The sequence below is a fragment of the Onychomys torridus genome, chromosome 16, assembly GCF_903995425.1.
Source record: "Onychomys torridus chromosome 16, mOncTor1.1, whole genome shotgun sequence".
NCBI classification, from domain to species: domain Eukaryota; kingdom Metazoa; phylum Chordata; class Mammalia; order Rodentia; family Cricetidae; genus Onychomys; species Onychomys torridus.
Genome location: NC_050458.1, coordinates 38,986,971 through 39,005,157, shown reverse-complemented (window position 1 = coordinate 39,005,157; position 18,187 = coordinate 38,986,971). Strand labels below are relative to the sequence as shown.

At 40.1% G+C, this 18,187-nt stretch overlaps 1 protein-coding gene across 15 annotated transcripts in view; it reads left to right on the top strand.

Moving 5' to 3' along the window:
* Ptk2 (protein tyrosine kinase 2) overlaps positions 1 to 18,187 on the top strand; it is a 225,119-nt gene that overhangs the window by 78,642 nt on the left and 128,290 nt on the right. For all 15 annotated transcript variants that reach the window (XM_036208358.1, XM_036208351.1, XM_036208359.1 and 12 more), the window contains 2 exons: positions 4,674 to 4,900; positions 16,227 to 16,393. In XM_036208358.1, coding sequence (XP_036064251.1) covers positions 4,706 to 4,900; positions 16,227 to 16,393 — 362 coding nt within the window. In that variant the 5' untranslated portion in view covers positions 4,674 to 4,705. The remainder of the gene's footprint in view (positions 1 to 4,673; positions 4,901 to 16,226; positions 16,394 to 18,187) is intronic.

The window sequence follows — 18,187 nt, the reverse complement described above, 5'->3', positions numbered from 1 at the left end:
ATTCCCCCCTTTTTCTTTTCAGAGTAGATTTAATACTCTATCCTTTTATTCTGTTATATCTCTTTTTTTTTCTTTTCAGAATAGATTCAATAATCTACCCTTTTATCCTATCACTTCTATATACCCTTTTTTCTTTTTCAAAACAAGAACCCTGAATCTAATCTCCTTTGTTCAGCATTTTTCCTGACCATTACCAATAACAACTTGTAACCAATCACCCTCAACAACAACAAATATTTATAACCCACTGAACCACCACAAACCACCTGCCCTCTCTCTTGGAAATATGGATGTTGTGTTACTTCCTGCTGTCGAGGTGTGTGTGTGTGTGTGTGTGTGTGTGTGTGTGTGTGTGTGTGTGTGAGAGAGAGAGAGAGAGAGAGAGAGAGAGAGAGAGAGAAACAGAGACAACCTCTTTAGGGGACCCTGAAAAAAAATCGAATGCATGATACCCTTATTCTCATTGACCATGATGCATCCCTTTAAAATATTGTTAGATAAAATATCCTAATAACTTATTATAATCTCTATTCTTTTAGGAAAGATTGGCATATGATCTTCCTTGTCAAGTTTTGGTATATTGTTTTTGTTTGTTTGATATTTATTTACTTATTTTTGATGCAGGGTCTCTATGTAGCTCTGGCTGTTCTTGAACTCTCTATGTAGATGGCTAGCCTCAAACTTACAAATGTATCTGCCTGTCTCTGCCCCTTGAGTGCCAGGATTAAAGATGTATACCAACATGCCCTGTTGTATCATTGTTTTGTGAGTCTCATAAATATTTCAGATGTTCTCTATTGTATATCTGTAAGATTAATTTTTGTGTGTGTGGGGATTTCGAAACAGGGCTTCTCTGTGTAGTTTTGGTGCCTATCCTGGATCTCACTCTGTAGACCAGGCTGGCCTTGAACTCATCAACTCACAGAGCTCCACCTGGCTCTGCCTCCAGAGTGCTGGGATTAAAGGCATGCACCACCACCGCCTGGCTTAATTTTTTTGTACTTATTGGAAGAATTAAAATATCCCTTTTTGGGAAGAATTTTCATTGTAAATCTATTATTTGTCATAGAATTTATTCATTCAAGTTATTTGTTTGCTTAGAGTTATTTTAATGATTTATTTATTTTTGTTTTATGAGCATTGACTTTTTGTATGTCTGTGTGAGGGTGTCACATCCTTTGGAACTGGAGTTACACAGTTGTGAACTGCCATGTAGATGCTAGGAATTGAGCCAGAGTTCTCTGGAAGCTCAGCCAGTGCTCTTAACTGCTGAGCCATGTCTGCAGCCCCTGCTTAGTTTTTTATAGTAATACTTTTGTTAATTCTTTGGGAATTTTATACAGTGTAGTGTGATCATATTCACCCTGTACTGTATAGCTCTACCCCTACCTTCTACCCATCCAACTTGGTGCTTTACTGTCTTTCTCTTCCCTGCTTGAAACAAAGTGAGTCTGTCCGTTTGTGTTGACCACATATTTTTGGATGTGAGGTCTGCCTTAGAGAGTGGCCGACCTTCCAGGAGTCACACCCTAAAAGAAAACAGACTTTCCTTCCAGCAGCTGTCACATGCTGATAACTCCTCAGCTGAGGATGGGACTTTATGCCCCCTTTGTAATGGCATCTTGGTCTGGCTTCAGCTTGTGTAGGTTTTGTTCATGCTGTCACAGTCTCTGTGAGTTCATATGTCAAAAGGAAATGTCTTTTCTTTAAACACTGTTTCGTTGGAATTATTCATAACCTTTGGCTGTTAGAATTGTTATACTTCGTCTTCCTTGATAACCTTGGAACCTTGAGGGAAAGGGTATGGTAAGATGACCCATGTAGGACTGAACACTCTGCAGTTGCTTATTCTCTGCACTTGACCAGTTTTCATTTGATCTAAGATAGAATCTCGCACTGTTGCCCAGGCTGGCCAGGATCTCTCTATTCAGGAATGTCTCAAAAGATACTTTTCATGCCTCAGACACCCAAACTTTGGGATTACAGGCTGTAATTGTTATACCTTGCTTCTATTTTATATTTATTTCCTTGATTTTCTTAAGTAGTGCTTTGCAAATAATTGTATATTCTATCTAAAATTTCAACTTCATTGCTATACATAAGGTTTTCAATGTATTAATAGTTGCATATCTTTTCTAATGATCTCTGGTCTTCCCAGTTGTCTTATGCCGATTTTATTATTTATTCACGTAAAAGAAATTACTTGATCTTTTTTTCCAAGCTTCTCATTGCTAGGCATATGGACTTAAATGACTGGTTTTCAGCCTTTTTTTGATACACATTTAAGTGTATAGACTTGACCCTAAGCACAGTCCTATCTTCATCTTCTAAGTCAATATTTCACTCTATCTTTGAATTCAAAATATTTGGTGCTTCATTTTGATAAGTGATTTGAGATCCATTGTCTGGCAGTGGAAGATTAAATTCTATTTTAATAGTTGTCTAGCTTAATGCTAGGCACAGGACATACTCCAAGCAGTCCTTGGGTATTTATTGACTCTTGCCAAGTTTGCTGTTGTCTGTGCTACTGGCAGTTACAAGTACATAGTTGTGCATAGAAGTGCCATACTTGCCTCTTCTCCATTCCTACCCTTTCCTTCTTTGCTCTATGTAGTCCATGTGTATCCAATCTCACTAGTCTCCAGTTTCAGCTTTTTTTTTTTTTTTTGCATGTAGGAGCAAATACATTGATTGTTTTTTTTTTTTTTCTTTTATACAGAGAGTATCCCCCAGCCATCATTTACATTTTGATTTTGTTCTTATCAGTGTGTCCTGAAGTCATTAGTACAGGGATTGTGACTGAATAAGAATTGCCCCCCTATTCTCATATATTTGAATGCTTAGTTACCTGGGAGTAGCACTACTTGAGAAGGATTAGGAGGCATGGTCTTGCTGGAGTAGGTATGGCTTTGTTGGAGGAAGTGAGTCACTAGGGGAAGGTTTTGAGGTTTGGATCACTTGAACTCTGTGTCTGTTATAGACAATGTTGTCAGTTTCTTGGAAGTATCCTGAGCGGCAAAATTTTGGGATCATATAGTGGTTCTTTTTAGCCATTTGAGTACCTGTTAGACTGCTTTCGTGTTGATTGTGCTGTGTTCTATATTCTTGCCAACATAGGTAGTATGTTTTCTAAAAAGTGAATTTCTCACGACTTAAAAGAGTTTCTAAAATATTAAGGGTGTTGGTTCTATTTCCTGTGATGTATATGGCGTATATACTTTTCTGTTTGTTGTTCTGTGTTGTCTACTTCTTAACTGAAACTTTTAAATTAAAATATAATTGTATTGCTTTTCTCTTTTCCTGTCCTTATTCCAACCCTTCTACTCCCATTCTCTCTCAGATTGATGGCCTCTTTTATTTTTTTGTTTGTTTGTTTTTGTTTTTAGAGATAGGGTTTCTCTGTGTAGCTTTGCGCCTTTCCTGGATCTCGCTCTGTAGACCAGGTTGGTCTCGAACTCACAAAGATCCGCCTGCCTCTGCCTCCCAAGTGCTGGGATTAAAGGCGTGCTCCACCACCGCCTGGCGGCCTCTTTTTTATTATTTTACACACACACACACACACACACACACACACACACACACACACACACGCATGCATAAATATATAAATACAATTTGCTCAGTCTGTTTAGTATGACATGTTTATATATGATTTTTGGGGCTGTTTTGTATTAGATAAAATTCCCTTGCTCAGCAGTCACTAATTGCCTATATTTCTTTGTTGATGGATGGGTCCCCCCAAAACAGATACATCTACAACACAGCGTCTACACCAGAAGCTCAGGGAACATTTGGAAGAGGGGGCAGGAAGATTGTAATAACTAGAGGAACAGGAAGTCCATTTTCAATTAGAAATGATAGGGAAGCTACACCATATGAACAATATGGCTGTAGGTATTTGTGTAAGACAGAGGCCAGAGCAGGGTAGCAGGTGTCTTTCTCTATTGTTTTACATCTTATTGTCTTGTGAGAAGTTATCTTACTGATTCAGAAGCTGAGACCCTTTGGCTAGCCAGTAAGTACTGAGGACCTGCATGTCTCTGCTTTCCAATTCTAGGGTAACATGCATTTATAGCTGTGCCTAGCTTGTTATTTGGGTGCTAGGTTTTTGAACTTAGGTACTGACTTCAGAGCAGGTGTTCTTACCCACTGAGCTATCTCCTTAGCCCTACCTTGTTTTACTGTTTTTAGTTGCCCATATTTAGTGTGTATAAAGTCTAGAGTTTTATTTGAAGAAAAGAAAGAACTTTGATGTAAGTTCCTGAAAACTAGGCAGCAAACTGGTATGTTTGCCTTTGCAGTGATGTATTCCTACAAATGAAGAGTAGGTTTAAAAAAAAAAAAAAAAGGAAGAGATGTTAACATCACATCATTTTTAAATCAGTGAAGTTTTGACATTGTTAAATAGGAATCCTGGTCCTTTAACTTTTTTTTTTTTTTTTTTTTTTTTTTTTTTTTTTTTTAAAGCAGGCATTTAAGGTGCTCTTATATCAGGCCCTGGGTATAGAGAACACAGTGATTGTGTCGGGTGCTAAGTCCCTATTCTCCTTAAGTATTTTGTGCATGGGTTGCAGAATAGAGACTAGAAGAAAGTGTTGATAGCATAATTGTGAGATTGTAATTGCTACTCATTGTGCACTGAAAAAAATCTCTTTTCATTTTCCCCTCAACAGAATATGACAGATACCTAGCATCTAGCAAAAGAATGGCAGCTGCTTATCTTGACCCAAACTTGAATCATACACCAAGTTCAAGTGCTAAGACTCACCTGGGTACTGGCATGGAACGGTCCCCTGGTGCAATGGAGCGAGTATTAAAGGTCTTTCATTATTTTGAAAGCAGTAGTGAGCCAACCACCTGGGCCAGTATTATCAGGCATGGAGATGCTACTGATGTCAGGGTAAGTATGTCTTTCATGGCTTATCTATCTATCTGTATGTCTGTCTGTCTGTCTTTCTTTCTTTCTTTCTTTCTTTCTTTCTTTCTTTCTCTCTTTCTTTCTCTCTTTCTTTCTCTCTTTCTCTCTCTTTCTCTCTCTTTCTCTTTCTTTCTTTCTTTCTTTCTTTCTTTCTTTCTTTCTTTCTTTCTTTCTTTCTTTCTTTCTTTCGTTTTTTGAGACAGGGTTTCTCTGTGTAGTTTTGGTGCCTGTCCTGGATCTCATTCTGTAGACCAGGCTGGCCTTGAACTCACAGAGCTCCGCCTGGCTCTGCCTCCAGAGTGCTGGGCTCATGACATCTTTAAACAGTTACGTTTCAATGGCATACAATCCCCTTTCCTGCAAAAAAAGACGAAATAGTTTTTATTTAACATCTTAGTACTTTCCATGTTGCAGGTATGTTAACCTTTTCTTTCTGATATACTCCCAAAGGGCTTGGGATAGAGGTGGTCAGTGTTAGAGCATTTGCCTAATGGCGTGAGGGCTTGGGTCTGCTTCCCCAGCACTTGGCAGGTAGGACATTGCCAATATATGACTATTATTTTCTTAGGAAAATAGTAACTGAATCATTTTTAATTATGTACTGCAATTTACTTGTTTTCCCACCTAATTTTTTTTAATCCTGGGAAGGTACAGAGAACCAATGTAATTAAAATAACTTCTGATCTAGTAAAATGATTTTTAATTTAGTTGTAAATTTAGGAGTGCTCCTATACCTTCAGATAGAATAATTTCCTTAAAAACCATTGAATACGTAATGTTTTAAAACACTGTGTTATGTTGTAGGAATGTAAAAAGTCCATATTAGTCAGTTTTCTATCACTGTAATGAAATTCTGAATCAGTTAAAATTGATTTTTGGCTCCTAGTTTTGAGATTCTAGTAATGAAAGTGGTCTTGTTGCTTTGAGCCTTCTGGCAGGGCCATATAACATAGTCGGGGTATCTCTGAGCCAGGAAGGAAGAAAGGAGGAAGAGATTGCTGGATCATTTAGTCCCTCAGGGATATTCTAGCCACCTATAGAAGTCCCATTAGCCACCTCCTGGAAGGATCCCTAAGCGTATAGGAGGTTAGAAGGCACTAACCATAGCAAGGCCCCTTTAGAAGCTTTTGCTTTTACAGCATAGAATCTGTAGGGCAGAGATGTGGCATAGTATAGAATAATCTCCAGCAGGTTTACTGGGTGCTGGGAAGCTGAAAGGTAGGTCCAGCACCCAAATGGAGGAGCTAGCACTACAAAAGCCCCTGGGTTTGTAAGGGGACCCCGTGATAGAGACTTAGGGAGGAGACAGGCAAGGCAAAGGAGAGAGTGTTTCTGAAAGTTAGGTGTGAGAAAGTAGCATAAGGTTTCAGAAAAGGGAGTCAGTATGATTTCCAGGAGGCATTTGCTGTGGTGAGGTGTTGAAGAAGTAACCCTCTTCTCAACTTTCCTTTTATCTGTCTGTATTCAGTCTTAGAGAACAGACATTTCTAATGACAAGGTTGGCTTAGATAAGTCTTCTCCTTTTAACCATAATTAGCTAATTTAGATTCCTTTCCTGTTTTATTCAAATAGATAGATTTGATTCAAAGCTAAATTCTTTTGTGAGTTATACTTTTCTATTACCTCTGTATAATCACTTAGTTGATGGACTATGTAGATGGATTAATTATTAAAAGGAGCATGATGTGGGATGGAGGGATATGGAGATATTGGAGTAGTCTTCCCTATCTTGAAGACCATTTCCAGCGTTATGTGTAGCACCTCAGTATGAGGAAGTCTCTTGTGGTGTGATCTGTGAGGTGGGCACATGGGTATTGGCTACAGTGTGAGTGCTCAAATGCTAACCAAGTTAGGTGCAAGCTTTGTATCCAACCATGATTTTTAAATACTTCTGACACTCTGTTTTGTTCAGCCTTAAACAACTCAGGAGCCCCTGTTGGTAGGTAGCATATACATCGTTCAGAACTTCAGGCAGATAGATATTGGTACAAATCTACAGATAAATATTCGGTCAGTTCAGAGAATTGGTAACCCAGAAACATTGTAGTGTTTAGAATAGTGACAAAGAAAACTTGAAGTCTTCTAAACCCAAGAAAGATTTTTTACTGAGAAAACAAACCACCATTTACCCAGTATTCTTCTGTAACACCAGATGGAGGAAAATGCCACAATAGCGTCTTTAGAGTGCTTAAGGAAGTCATTGGTCTCTCAGAAATTGATACCAGATGAACTATGCACTCAGGATTCTGACTCACAAGTGCCTACAGAGGAACCGTGATATGAAGTGATCTAGTAGTACAGGCTTTCTTGGAAGAACTTTATGTGGTAGAATGAGCCCAAAAAAGACTGTGGCAGGGCCTTGTTACTACTCCATGGCCCACTCACGCAGTCTCTTTTGTACCTGTCTTAAATCTTCACAATTTCTTTCTTTTCTTCCTTTTTCTTTTTCTTTTTCTTTTTCTTTTTCTTTTTCTTTTTCTTTTTCTTTTTCTTTTTCTCTCCCTTCCTTCCTTCCTTCCTTCCTTCCTTCCTTCCTTCCTTCCTTCCTTCCTTCCTTCCTTCCTTCCTTCCTTCGTTTTTGAGACAGGGTTTCTCTGTGTAGCTTTGAGCCTTTTCTGGAGCTCACTTGGTAGCCCAGGCTAGCCTCGAACTCACAGAGATCCGCCTGCCTCTGCCTTCCAAGTGCTGGGATTAAAGGCGTGCGCCACCACCGCCCCAGCTCTTTTTTTTTTTTTTTTTTTAATTTAAAATGTTTTTTCTTTTATTTTATATACCAACCCTGTTCTTACTCTCTCCCCTTCTCCTGCTCCCCCCCCATTCCACCCCCACTTCACAGTTTTGTAATTTTATTTTATGTGCATTGATGTTTTGTTTGCATTAGTGTCTATGTGAGGGTGTCAGATTCCTTGGAACTGTAGTTACAGTTGTGAGCTGTTATGTGAGTGCCGAGAATTGAACCTGGGTCTTCTAGAAGAGCATCCAGTGCTCTTAACTGCCGAGCCATCTTTCATCCCCAAGTTGTCACACCCTTTTAAGGGTTTAGTCATGATCTTGCTCTACTCTACCCAGTCTGTCCTGTATTGAGCCTTGCTCTAAATTTCCATCCGTAGTCCTGGTGACTGTACCTCCCTCCATAGTACTTCGACTTTATGTGCTTTCCGTGTAGTCATGCTGACCCCAAACAAACAAGCCAAAAAGCAGATGAAAAGGCTGTGTCAGCCCTGGAGGGAGTATTGGTTGGTGCCATTTTCCCCAGTAGCAAGTGTGCTCATCATGTCTTTGTATCTCATTTCAGTAGTTCGCACACTACTCCAAACTTTTTTTTTCTATTTTATATGTTGTGATGAATTCTGTTGATTTGTGATGTTTATTAGTGAGGGATCCCATAGCGATATTGCATCTGACTTGAATTCTAGAGTGTTAGCACCTAGGCTTTGAACTACCTTTTGTGATTCTTACCTTTTGTTTGAAGTGTTTCATTCATTATATGAGTTTTTACTGAAGGACCCTAAGCCTTAAATAATTTAGATAACTTGGTTATGAGAAAACCTGGAAAGCCAGGTCTCACAGCTTGGAATTGCTTAGGTAAATGTTTCCTTCAAACAACTCCAGATAGGAAGTTTTGACATGTGGAAATTGCTTGCTAAAGATGTATATTGGGTAACAGTAAAAAGGCTTTTTGCAAAGCTATAGGCAGTCAGCTCACCAGAGGCTGATCTCCCCCCTCCCCCCTGCTGTTTTTTTCTAAACCTAAATTCATCCTAGAGTGACCTTTTTTCTTCCACAGACCCAGGCAAAACAGACAACATTTGGCGCTCTTGGTGGAAGAATTAGGGTCACTCTAGGATGGATTTTAGGCTTTTGCGAAGCAAAGGTAGTCAGTTTACCAGAAACGGATTCACCTGCTGCGTTAGCTAAAGCCTAAAATTCTCCCATGGACCTACACAAAACAGAACACTGACAGATGTTTGTTTAAATTGTTTTGGGGATCTACAAACCACACCTGTATAAGGAAGCAAACTTCATAGATAAGTTATGTGTATGTGTGTCTCCTTCACCTTGGTCACATACTACCTCTCTTCTCTGGGCTCTCTGTTCCCTGAAATGTAGCGTTGCTTAAATTATGCCAGCTAGTCATTGTTCAGTGGTCTCCAGGGGTCAAAGTGAAATGAAGACTTCTATTTCTCATTTATATATAATCCAAAGCTAGAAATGCTTAAGCTTTGTGAGAAAAGCACATGGAAAGCCAAGATAGTACGAAAGCTAGACCTCTTGAGCCAGACAGTGTAATGTTGTAAATACAAAGAAAAATTCTAGGAGATAAAGTTTTTCCAGTTAACACAAGAGTGATAAGACAGTGATGTAGCTTTATTGCTAATAAGGAGAAAATTCTAGTGCCCTGTACAGAAGTTCAAACCAACCATAATATTCCCTCAAGACAAAGCCCGATCCAGATTCTGTGAAGGTTGAGAGAGGAGAAGAGGCCATCTCAGAGCAGTTTGCAAGCAGCAGAGGCTGGTTCGTCAAGTTTAAGAAAAGCAGAATCTCTGTCGGCGTGAAGCTAGTGAAGCAGTAAGTGCTGACCTAGAAGCCATAGTACAGGATCCAGAAGGCCAAGCTAGCTAGGTCGCCAGGCTAAATATGACTTTTTAATGTAAATGAAACGGCTTTCTAGTAGATGATGCCATCCAGGACTTTCAAAGTTAGGGAGGCAGAGCCAGTGTCTGGCCTCATTCAAAATTCAAAGAACAGGGCTAAAGAGGTGCTTTTCTGTTAAAAGAGAGTTTGCTGTACTTCAGAAAAATCCAGCTTCTAGGATTCCAGTGCCCTCTTCTGGTCTCCGTGGGCACTTGCCTGTACTTGACACACACACAAATTCACACAATATACATAAATACAAATAAAATAAAATAAAATAAACTCAAAGAACATAGGGCTAAATAGGTGGCCTAGAGGTTAAGAGTGTACAGCTCTGGCAGAAGACTATTGGTTCACAACCACATATAATTCTAGCTAATGGATCCAACTTCCTCTTCTGGCTTCTGCAGACACCTGCACTTCTCTAGAGGACTTTGCAAAGCCAAGGAAGCATCACTTTTGTCTTGCTAAGCAAAAAGGGGCTTCTTCTCTACATGCCCAAGATGACATTGGCCAGTTCATGCCCATGCAGAGCTGAGTCTCCCTGACAGAAACTTCCTTCCCTTCTAGTTTATGTTTGAAGAGAAAGTGAGTAGTTATATTGACCTACATACCTCCTCCTATAGCCTCCTGCTGTTGTGGGTGGGTGGGCTTGAAGTGTATCAGATCTTTGCCTTATTTTGATTTCAAAGTGAAGCCCGATGAGAAAACACCATTTAGCCATTGAGTATTGTTACTGCCACATTCAAAGCACATTAAACTTGTCAGTGGTACATGAAACTTTTGTAAATCCATAGATCACATTTGGGATTTAGTATGCTTCACGAGCCACTTGGGAATGACTGGTATTATTTGAACCTGTAATTATAATTAAGTTTGTCTAGTTTGCTAAGTAGTGCTTATGGTTAGATGATCACTAATTATTTAATATTGTGTGATTCTTGGTAGAAAGTGTAACATTAGATCATAGCATTTGGTGGCCTCTTTAAAATTAGCACTCTGATTATGGGAAACACTTCAGTGGCTAGAATGTGGGGGTAGGGATGGGGTGGAGGTGGCGGGGGAATGAGTTCTATGAGCAGAGTCATGCTGTGTGAAAAATGATGGAGCCAAAGGGAAAGGTTATTTGGGTCGGGTTCCCTGAGTTTCACCACAAGCCTGGAAGGTTTTCTGTGAGCAGTTTGCAGTGTTTGCTAGGTGTCATCTCTGATACTTTTCCAGTCATCACTGCATAATTTCTCTCTGATAGAAGAGCAGGTGCATATGTGTTCAAGATAGGATTTTTTGTTGTTGTTTTTGTTTTTTGTGTTTTTCGAGACAGGGTTTCCCCGTGTAGCCTAGCAAGACTCTTTAAGACTTGGTTTCTCCAAGACCCAAAACATAATACACACATGTCATTTATGTCTCTTAGGTTTGTGGTGATTTGTTATAGCACCAGCAGTGGTTGTGGACCATTCAGAGATAAAGTACATTCTTTGGTTTAGAGGGACTTTTATATGGACTCTGGCCCCCTGGGCTGGGTTTTGAAGAATCCGAGGCTCTACATCCTTATTGTGGGATAGCTAGCAGGGGGAGAGGGATGAGGAAGGAAGAAGGAAGGACATTGAGATGAGATCACTGCCCGTCCTAGGAGGAGAATGAGGTGAGTAAAGTGAGCAGTCTTAACAGAGGCTTTTGGTAGTTCCTCTAGTAAAGAACCTTGAAAATAAGCATGAGAAGATGGGGAAGCCTTTCCCACACAACAGTTAGTGCTTCTTTACATGTGTTGTTATACTTTCTGTTGTCAAACTCAGACCTTTTGTGGGTAAGAATTGTACTTTACTGTTGCTAATCATGTTCCTAGTATAATACACATAGAGAGTGGGAGCTGTGGGTCTTCAACCAGCTAATCCAGCAAAGAGTAAGCATGCAGGAAGGGATGTTATCAATTCTAACAGTCTTATACCTAAAAGATTGATGAGCACACCAGACCAAGCAGAATCATAAAGACAAAAAAAGAGAACATTGTAACCAATATATGATTAGGGAGATGACAGTTGAGACAGTGTGTACATGTTAGTTTTGATATTTAGCTTTGTTCATCACACTGACAATCATTTTAAGGTTGGTTTTACGTGTTGCTAAGGTGGGTTGGAGGATAGTCTCTTAACATCCTGTGTGAAGTGATTGGTCCATTTGTTCGCGTACAATTTGTTGTACTTAACAAGGTGTTTGGTTTTGATGAGCTACTTTTGTCCTGTGCTGGTGGTACACCATGAGTGACAGTAGCTAGAAAGATTTTCAGTGAGTACTGCTTTGTACTCCATCCCCCTTATCACTTTCTCTCTCTGTCCAGTCATATCACTTCCTCCCAAGTGCTAGGATTTAGCATTAAATGTGTGTGCCTCCCAATTCCTGGGATCAAAGGCATGAGATCTCAAGTGCTGGGATTAAAGGTGTGTGCCACCATTGCCTGGGTCTAGTGGCTAACTCCACACTCTGATCTTCAGGCAAGCTTTGTTAGAGCACAAACAAAATATCATCACACTGTTTTCCATTTCTACCGCCTTTTCTCACCTACAACAGTCATTAGTAGTGAAGGACTGCATGCACTCAGTGCTGTGTTCTTGTAAAAGTTGACACAAACATTGTCTTACTTTTACTTTTAAATATTCTTTTAAGATATCTGTTATTAGTATTTAGCCCAGAAAACTCGTATTTTTGAATCCTGGCATAAATGGAGAAATGGAGGTTTCAGAGTAGCCAAGTATGGTTTATTTCATAGGACTAAATGGCTAAGGGCCTGCAAAACTAGGATGAGAAGTTAAAGTTGACGTGAGCTAATTTCAGTGGTACACTCAGAACCACTTTTCATGAGTCTTGTGTTCCAGAATACGTGTGTGTGTGTGTGTGTGTGTGGGGGGGGTGTGTGTGTGTGTGTGTGTGTGGTGTGTGATGATGGAAGCATGGCAAAGCAACACTGCATTGTCTTGAGAACACATTCCTTGACAAGCAGTTGTCAACAATACTTGAGTTCTCCAGTTTTTGGTTTTCAGATTTACTCATTGGGTTACTGAGTATGCACATTCAGCAGCATAGTTAGGATGTGGTGGTATTGTGTTCCCCAAAATATTGTGCACCCTAATAAACTTGTCTGGGGTCAGAGAACAGAACAGCCACTACATATAGAGGCCAGAAAATAGTGGCACACACACCTTTAATCTTAGCATTCCAGAGGCAGAGATCTACCTGGATCTCTGTGTGTTCAAGGATACAGCCAAGCATGGTGACTCACACCTTTAATCCCAGAAAGTGAGTCTTTAATCCCAGGGAATGATGCCAGAAAGCAGAAAGGTATATAAGGCGTGAAGACCAGAAACTGGAAGCTTTTAGCCTGGTTAAGCTTTGAAACTTTTGAGTAGCAGCAGTTCAGCTGAGTTCCATTTGGATGAGAACTCAGAAGCTTCCAGTCTCTGAGGTAACAAGATCAGCTGGGGAAATGGCAAGGTGACAAAGCTGTGGCTTGTTCTGCTTCTCTGATCTTCCAGCATTCATCCCAATACCCGGCTCCAGGTTTATTTTTATTAATAAGATCTTTTAAGATTCGTGCTTCATTAGGAACTTGTGATGTATGTTCATAGTGTCTGTCACTTCCCAGAGAAATTGGTAGAGTGAGGAAAATGATATATGTATAGAAGTGTAAAGAAAAGCAAAGAGGTGGGGAAAAAAGTGAAATTTCTGTATGCCTGCTGCTTTTGACTGATTCCTGGAGAGTGAAAACTGGAACTGTGATTTAAGATGCTCTTGTGTGGGACACTTTATTACTGTAACACAGGCTGAGGTCATTTTGGGCTTCTTCACACAGCACGACCAAATTTGACCAGATTAATTTTCTGCTTCATAAAACACCAAGACTAGAAGCCTGCTTTCTCCCAGTGCTCACTGCAAAGCTGGACTAAGTTCCTCACTAAATCTGGTTTGCTACAAGTGGGTTCCTGTAGGTACACATGAGCTAAAAGGATATGAAGGTGACCTTTTAACAAGATCATTGGAGACATCACCCATTGGAATTTGATTCCCCATAGCATGTGAATGGTGACAAATATCAGTGTAAGAAATAATTTGTGTTCTGCAGGGCTTTATATCTAACAGATGCGGTGAGGAAGGAGAGACTAGCTGAACATAAAAGGGTGATTAGAGCTGGGTTGACACATGAAGTGTATATTATTGAGCTGCAAGGAGGTGGTGATGTGACACCTGTGACATACTGGTGTGACTAGTGTTAGTATATATTGGTATAGATTAGCAGGTGGGACAGGGAGACAGGAGTGTCTTCAGGTATTTTGGAGCAGAAGCACCTTGTAGCTGAGGGACTTGGGTTAGTAAGGAAGAGCTATACAAATGGTCTTTGATTTGAGAGTCACTAAGGTTAGCCTATGTTCCTTCCTTGGGGAAAAACCCCAGTCAGAACACAGGATTTAAGACTGTAACTTGGGCTGAGGACAGCTCCAACTGGCCCTCTGTGGTTAGATAACCTTGTATAGGATTCAACCTGTCCTGTCATTTATAGCAGCTGTCAGGAATTTCCTAGGTTTTGCATCAGAAAGGAATCTTATGCCTGTCTGAGTTTCACAGAGGTCTGCAGTCTGAAGATATTTTCCTATCTTGGTGAGAATCCATTCTCCTTATGAATATGTCTTAGACTCTTGAAGCCTGTTATTTTGTTTGTTTCCTCTGATGCCATGTCTAATCCCTCTTGTCTCTTCCATGCTTTGTCACACTCCCCATGTTGATCATGGCCTCCTACTCCATACTGGGAGATCTGAAAGGGAGCTAGCCGACCCCATCCACTTCAGTCTCAGAGCTTGCCATGACATGTCCTATGACACAGAATAGCATACACATCCTCACTATCCCTAACTGGTTTTTTATGGTACCTGTTTTCCCTCCCCTCCCCTCCTTCCCTTTCCCTCCCCTCCACCTCCCTTTCTTTCCCCTTTCAATAGAGAACATTGAGGGCCTGGGAGATGGCCAGTGAGTAACAGTGCAAGCATGAGGAACTGGGTTAGAATCTCTACTTTCTTTGCAAAAAGCTAGGTATATTTGAATGCTTAGTCACCAGGGAGCGGCACTATTTGAAAGGATTGGAAGCACTAAGAGGTGTGGCCTTGTTGGAGGAAGTGCATCACTGGGGATGGGCTTTGAGGTTTCAGAAGCCAAGCCAATTGCAGAATCTCTTCCTTAGCTACCATTTTAGCATCAGCCTGCATGCTGCAGAGATGATAATGGACTAAATCTTTGAAACTGCAAGCAAACCCCCAGTTAAATGCTTTCTTTTATAAGAGTTGCCATGGTCATGGTCGCAGTAATGGAAGGTGGCCAAGACAGTTGAGAATATCTTTTATTGTATTATTAATAGCACTGGACCATAATAAATTCCTTAGTAAGTATAAAACTTAAAATTTTGCCTTACATTATAAGTTAAAGTGTCAGTTAATTTCTAAATTAAAAGAAAAGCTTTTTAAAAATGTGAGTTAGTGTTTTATCTGCATACATGTTAGTGTACCATGTACCTGTAGTGCCTGAGGAGGTCAGAAGAAGGTATCAGTTTCCCCGAAACTGGCATTACAGACAGTTGTGGGTTTTGCTGGGAACCAAACCCAGGTTCTCTGCAAGAACAGCAAGTGACCTTAATTGCTGAGTTATCTTGCAGAGTTTTAAGAACTGGTATTTTCTTTTGTTGATATTTTAATTGTTATGTCTGCTTCCTTTAAGAAATTTTTCTTCATCACTGGAGAGATAGTACAGTGTGCTGTACTTTGTATGTCCTGTACACAAAGTGGAGCGTGTAACTCAGTCTCATCCCTTACACAGCTTACACATTTGCAATCATTTTGGGTATCTTTTTCCTGGGCATCCCCATGGTGGTGGGTACAAGGAACAAGACCATTCTAAAGCTTGCCCTCTCATAGCCCCAGGGATAATTTCACCTTTCCAGTTGACATATTATAACGCATCTGTCTCCTGAACTCAGAGAGCATAGTAAGTGTTAGAAGCAGTGGGTTTGGAGGCATTTAAAATTGCCACATGCTAAATATACAAAGCAGATCAAATTGATTATGACCAATTTATCGAACATAGTTTTTTTGTTGTTATTGTTTTGTTTTTAAAGGAAGATATGCCGGGTGGTGGTGGCGCACACCTTTAATCCCAGCTCTTGGGAGGCAGAGCCAGGCGGCTCTCTGTGAGTTTGAGGCCAGCCTGGTCTACAGAGTGAGTTCCAGGAAAGGTGCAAAGTTACACAGAGAAATCTTGTCTTGGAGGGTGGGGGGAAGAAAAATATTAATGTTATAGCCTGGTCTTTCAGAAGATCTTGTTTCAGAAAGTGGAACCTTAAGGGGTCTGGTTTGCTCTGACAGAATTGAGGTGATGTGAAGGTAGAATTGCTGAAATGTCTTATGTTTATATTGCCTTGTTTGCCAATAAAGAATTGGGAAGAGAATATTTTTTGGTTTTTTTTTCCTCAAAGTTTTTCCTTGTTCATCAAAATATTGCTGCATGAGAAATAATAATTCCTAATTGGGATTAAGTAACAATTTTATTTTATATGATGTGCTTATTAAGATTTCTCATAACTAACTAGACTTTTTTGTTGATCTGTAACCATCATTTCTCTGGGGGTATGTTTTAGGGCATCATTCAGAAGATAGTGGACAGTCACAAAGTAAAGCACGTAGCCTGCTATGGATTTCGCCTCAGTCATCTGCGATCAGAGGAAGTTCACTGGCTGCATGTGGATATGGGAGTCTCCAGTGTGAGGGAGAAATATGAACTCGCCCACCCACCGGAGGAATGGAAGTAAGAGTCTAATCCACTGTGGTGTGACTGTGCTGGGTCACTTTGTGCGTTCAAATGTGCACAAGAGGATAATGTGTGTGTCACCTTTTGTGCTGCTTGTGATCATTGTGTAGAGGAGATTGACTAGTAGTTACTAACCAGCAATCTCTTTGGAACATGTAGTTAAACATGTCTCTTCCCTTTCCTTGTCTTCTGTCACCATGGTCTTTGTTGATCACAGTTCTCGGTGCTTTGATGCTTGCACTTCGCTGTAAGTGGGCCTGCTGCTTTGTGACCCAGTGTTGACTTCTCATACAGTGGGGCTGGACTTGTCCAGGAAGAGGTCCTAGCTGACAGATGGTCATATCAGTGAGCTAAGAGCGTGTCCAGTGACCTTACCTGAAAAGAATGGTGCACAGCTGTTCACATATAGGACGGCAGTGGGAGTGAGCTCTCAGTGATTTCTGCTCAAACAGGAATAAAACTGAAGTTAAGTTTTAAAAGAATTCCCAGTCATTTATCCTTTTCCTGTTAATACCTATTAATTTTTGAGTAAGTGACTCTTTTTAGTTGAAAAACTTAACTCTAAAATACTTAGTTTTGAGAGAAGTATATCTTTAAAAAGTAGACTTCTTCCATGTTGTACTTTTAGGTATACATTCAGGAAAGTCAGTACCTTAAACAACAGCCTGGATCAACAGGGAAAAAGCCAGCTTATTTAGATGAAATACAGATTTATACAGTTTTGTGTAAGTTGTATAGTTCATCAGAGAATGCAGTGTATTTTTGAATCTGTCAGATAACTGGGGTAAGCAAGCTATTCCTGGAGAATATAATTAGGTTGTTTTATATCAAATGATACGGAAGGAAGATTTGACTTCTAAACACTTAATCAGACAATTTAATGTTTAAAAATTAAATATCTAAATGTCAAATAAAAATAATGTCAGTTTTTCACTTGCTGCAATTCTTTTCTTTTCTTTTTTTTGCACAGACACCTAGGGAGAAACTTCATTCTCCTTATTTATGCTCAGGGAATTTCAGTCTCTTGAGCACCAGTTTGTCTGTTGTTTACTTCTAAATCAAGTAAAATAGAATAGGAATTACTATTTGTAAAACAAGATTCGATGTTTGAAAAATTAGTAACCCATGAATGTAGAGTTGAATATTGCTGAAAACATTGTAGCGATGACTAGAGGAAGCAGACTCATGTGCATGGGGAATGTAAGATGAAGTATACCTCCTTCTTCCCTCTCGCCCTTGTGATGTAGAGGTGTAACGTGTATGTGTACATGCTTGTGCTTGTGTCCCTGCTCTCCATTCAGTCTTCACATGGCCTTAGACGGGGCACAGAGAAACCAGTCAGCAAACTACTGCAGTTTGCTGTGTAAAAGCCTAAAGTTGGTGGACAGAGAGGAGCAGGGGTGGTGGGGTGGGGCCAAGAGTCTTCAAGGCATTGCTTAGATTCTTGAGGGTCTGATTTCAATGTTTGAGTCATTTCTGCTCAGAAATGCCCTGTGAAGCTTTTCTATGTGCAGGGCCAGCTCCAGAGGTTTTGCTGCCTTTGTAGTTTGGCTCATACTGCTCCTCTCTTCCTTCTGCTCTGCTGACAGTGGTCCCTCTCAGGTTTCAGCTTCTACTAAACTCTTCCGTGTAGCTTGGGAGTATTTTCATCAACTTGTATTTGGAATCTGAGTCTCTTTTTCTCATGCTCTCTTTGGTACTTGTAGAGTAAGCTAGCCCTCTATCTCTTTCTAACTTTCTTGATCTTGCATCCTCCTCTGCTTTTACTCTTTATGATTTTTCACTTGCCCC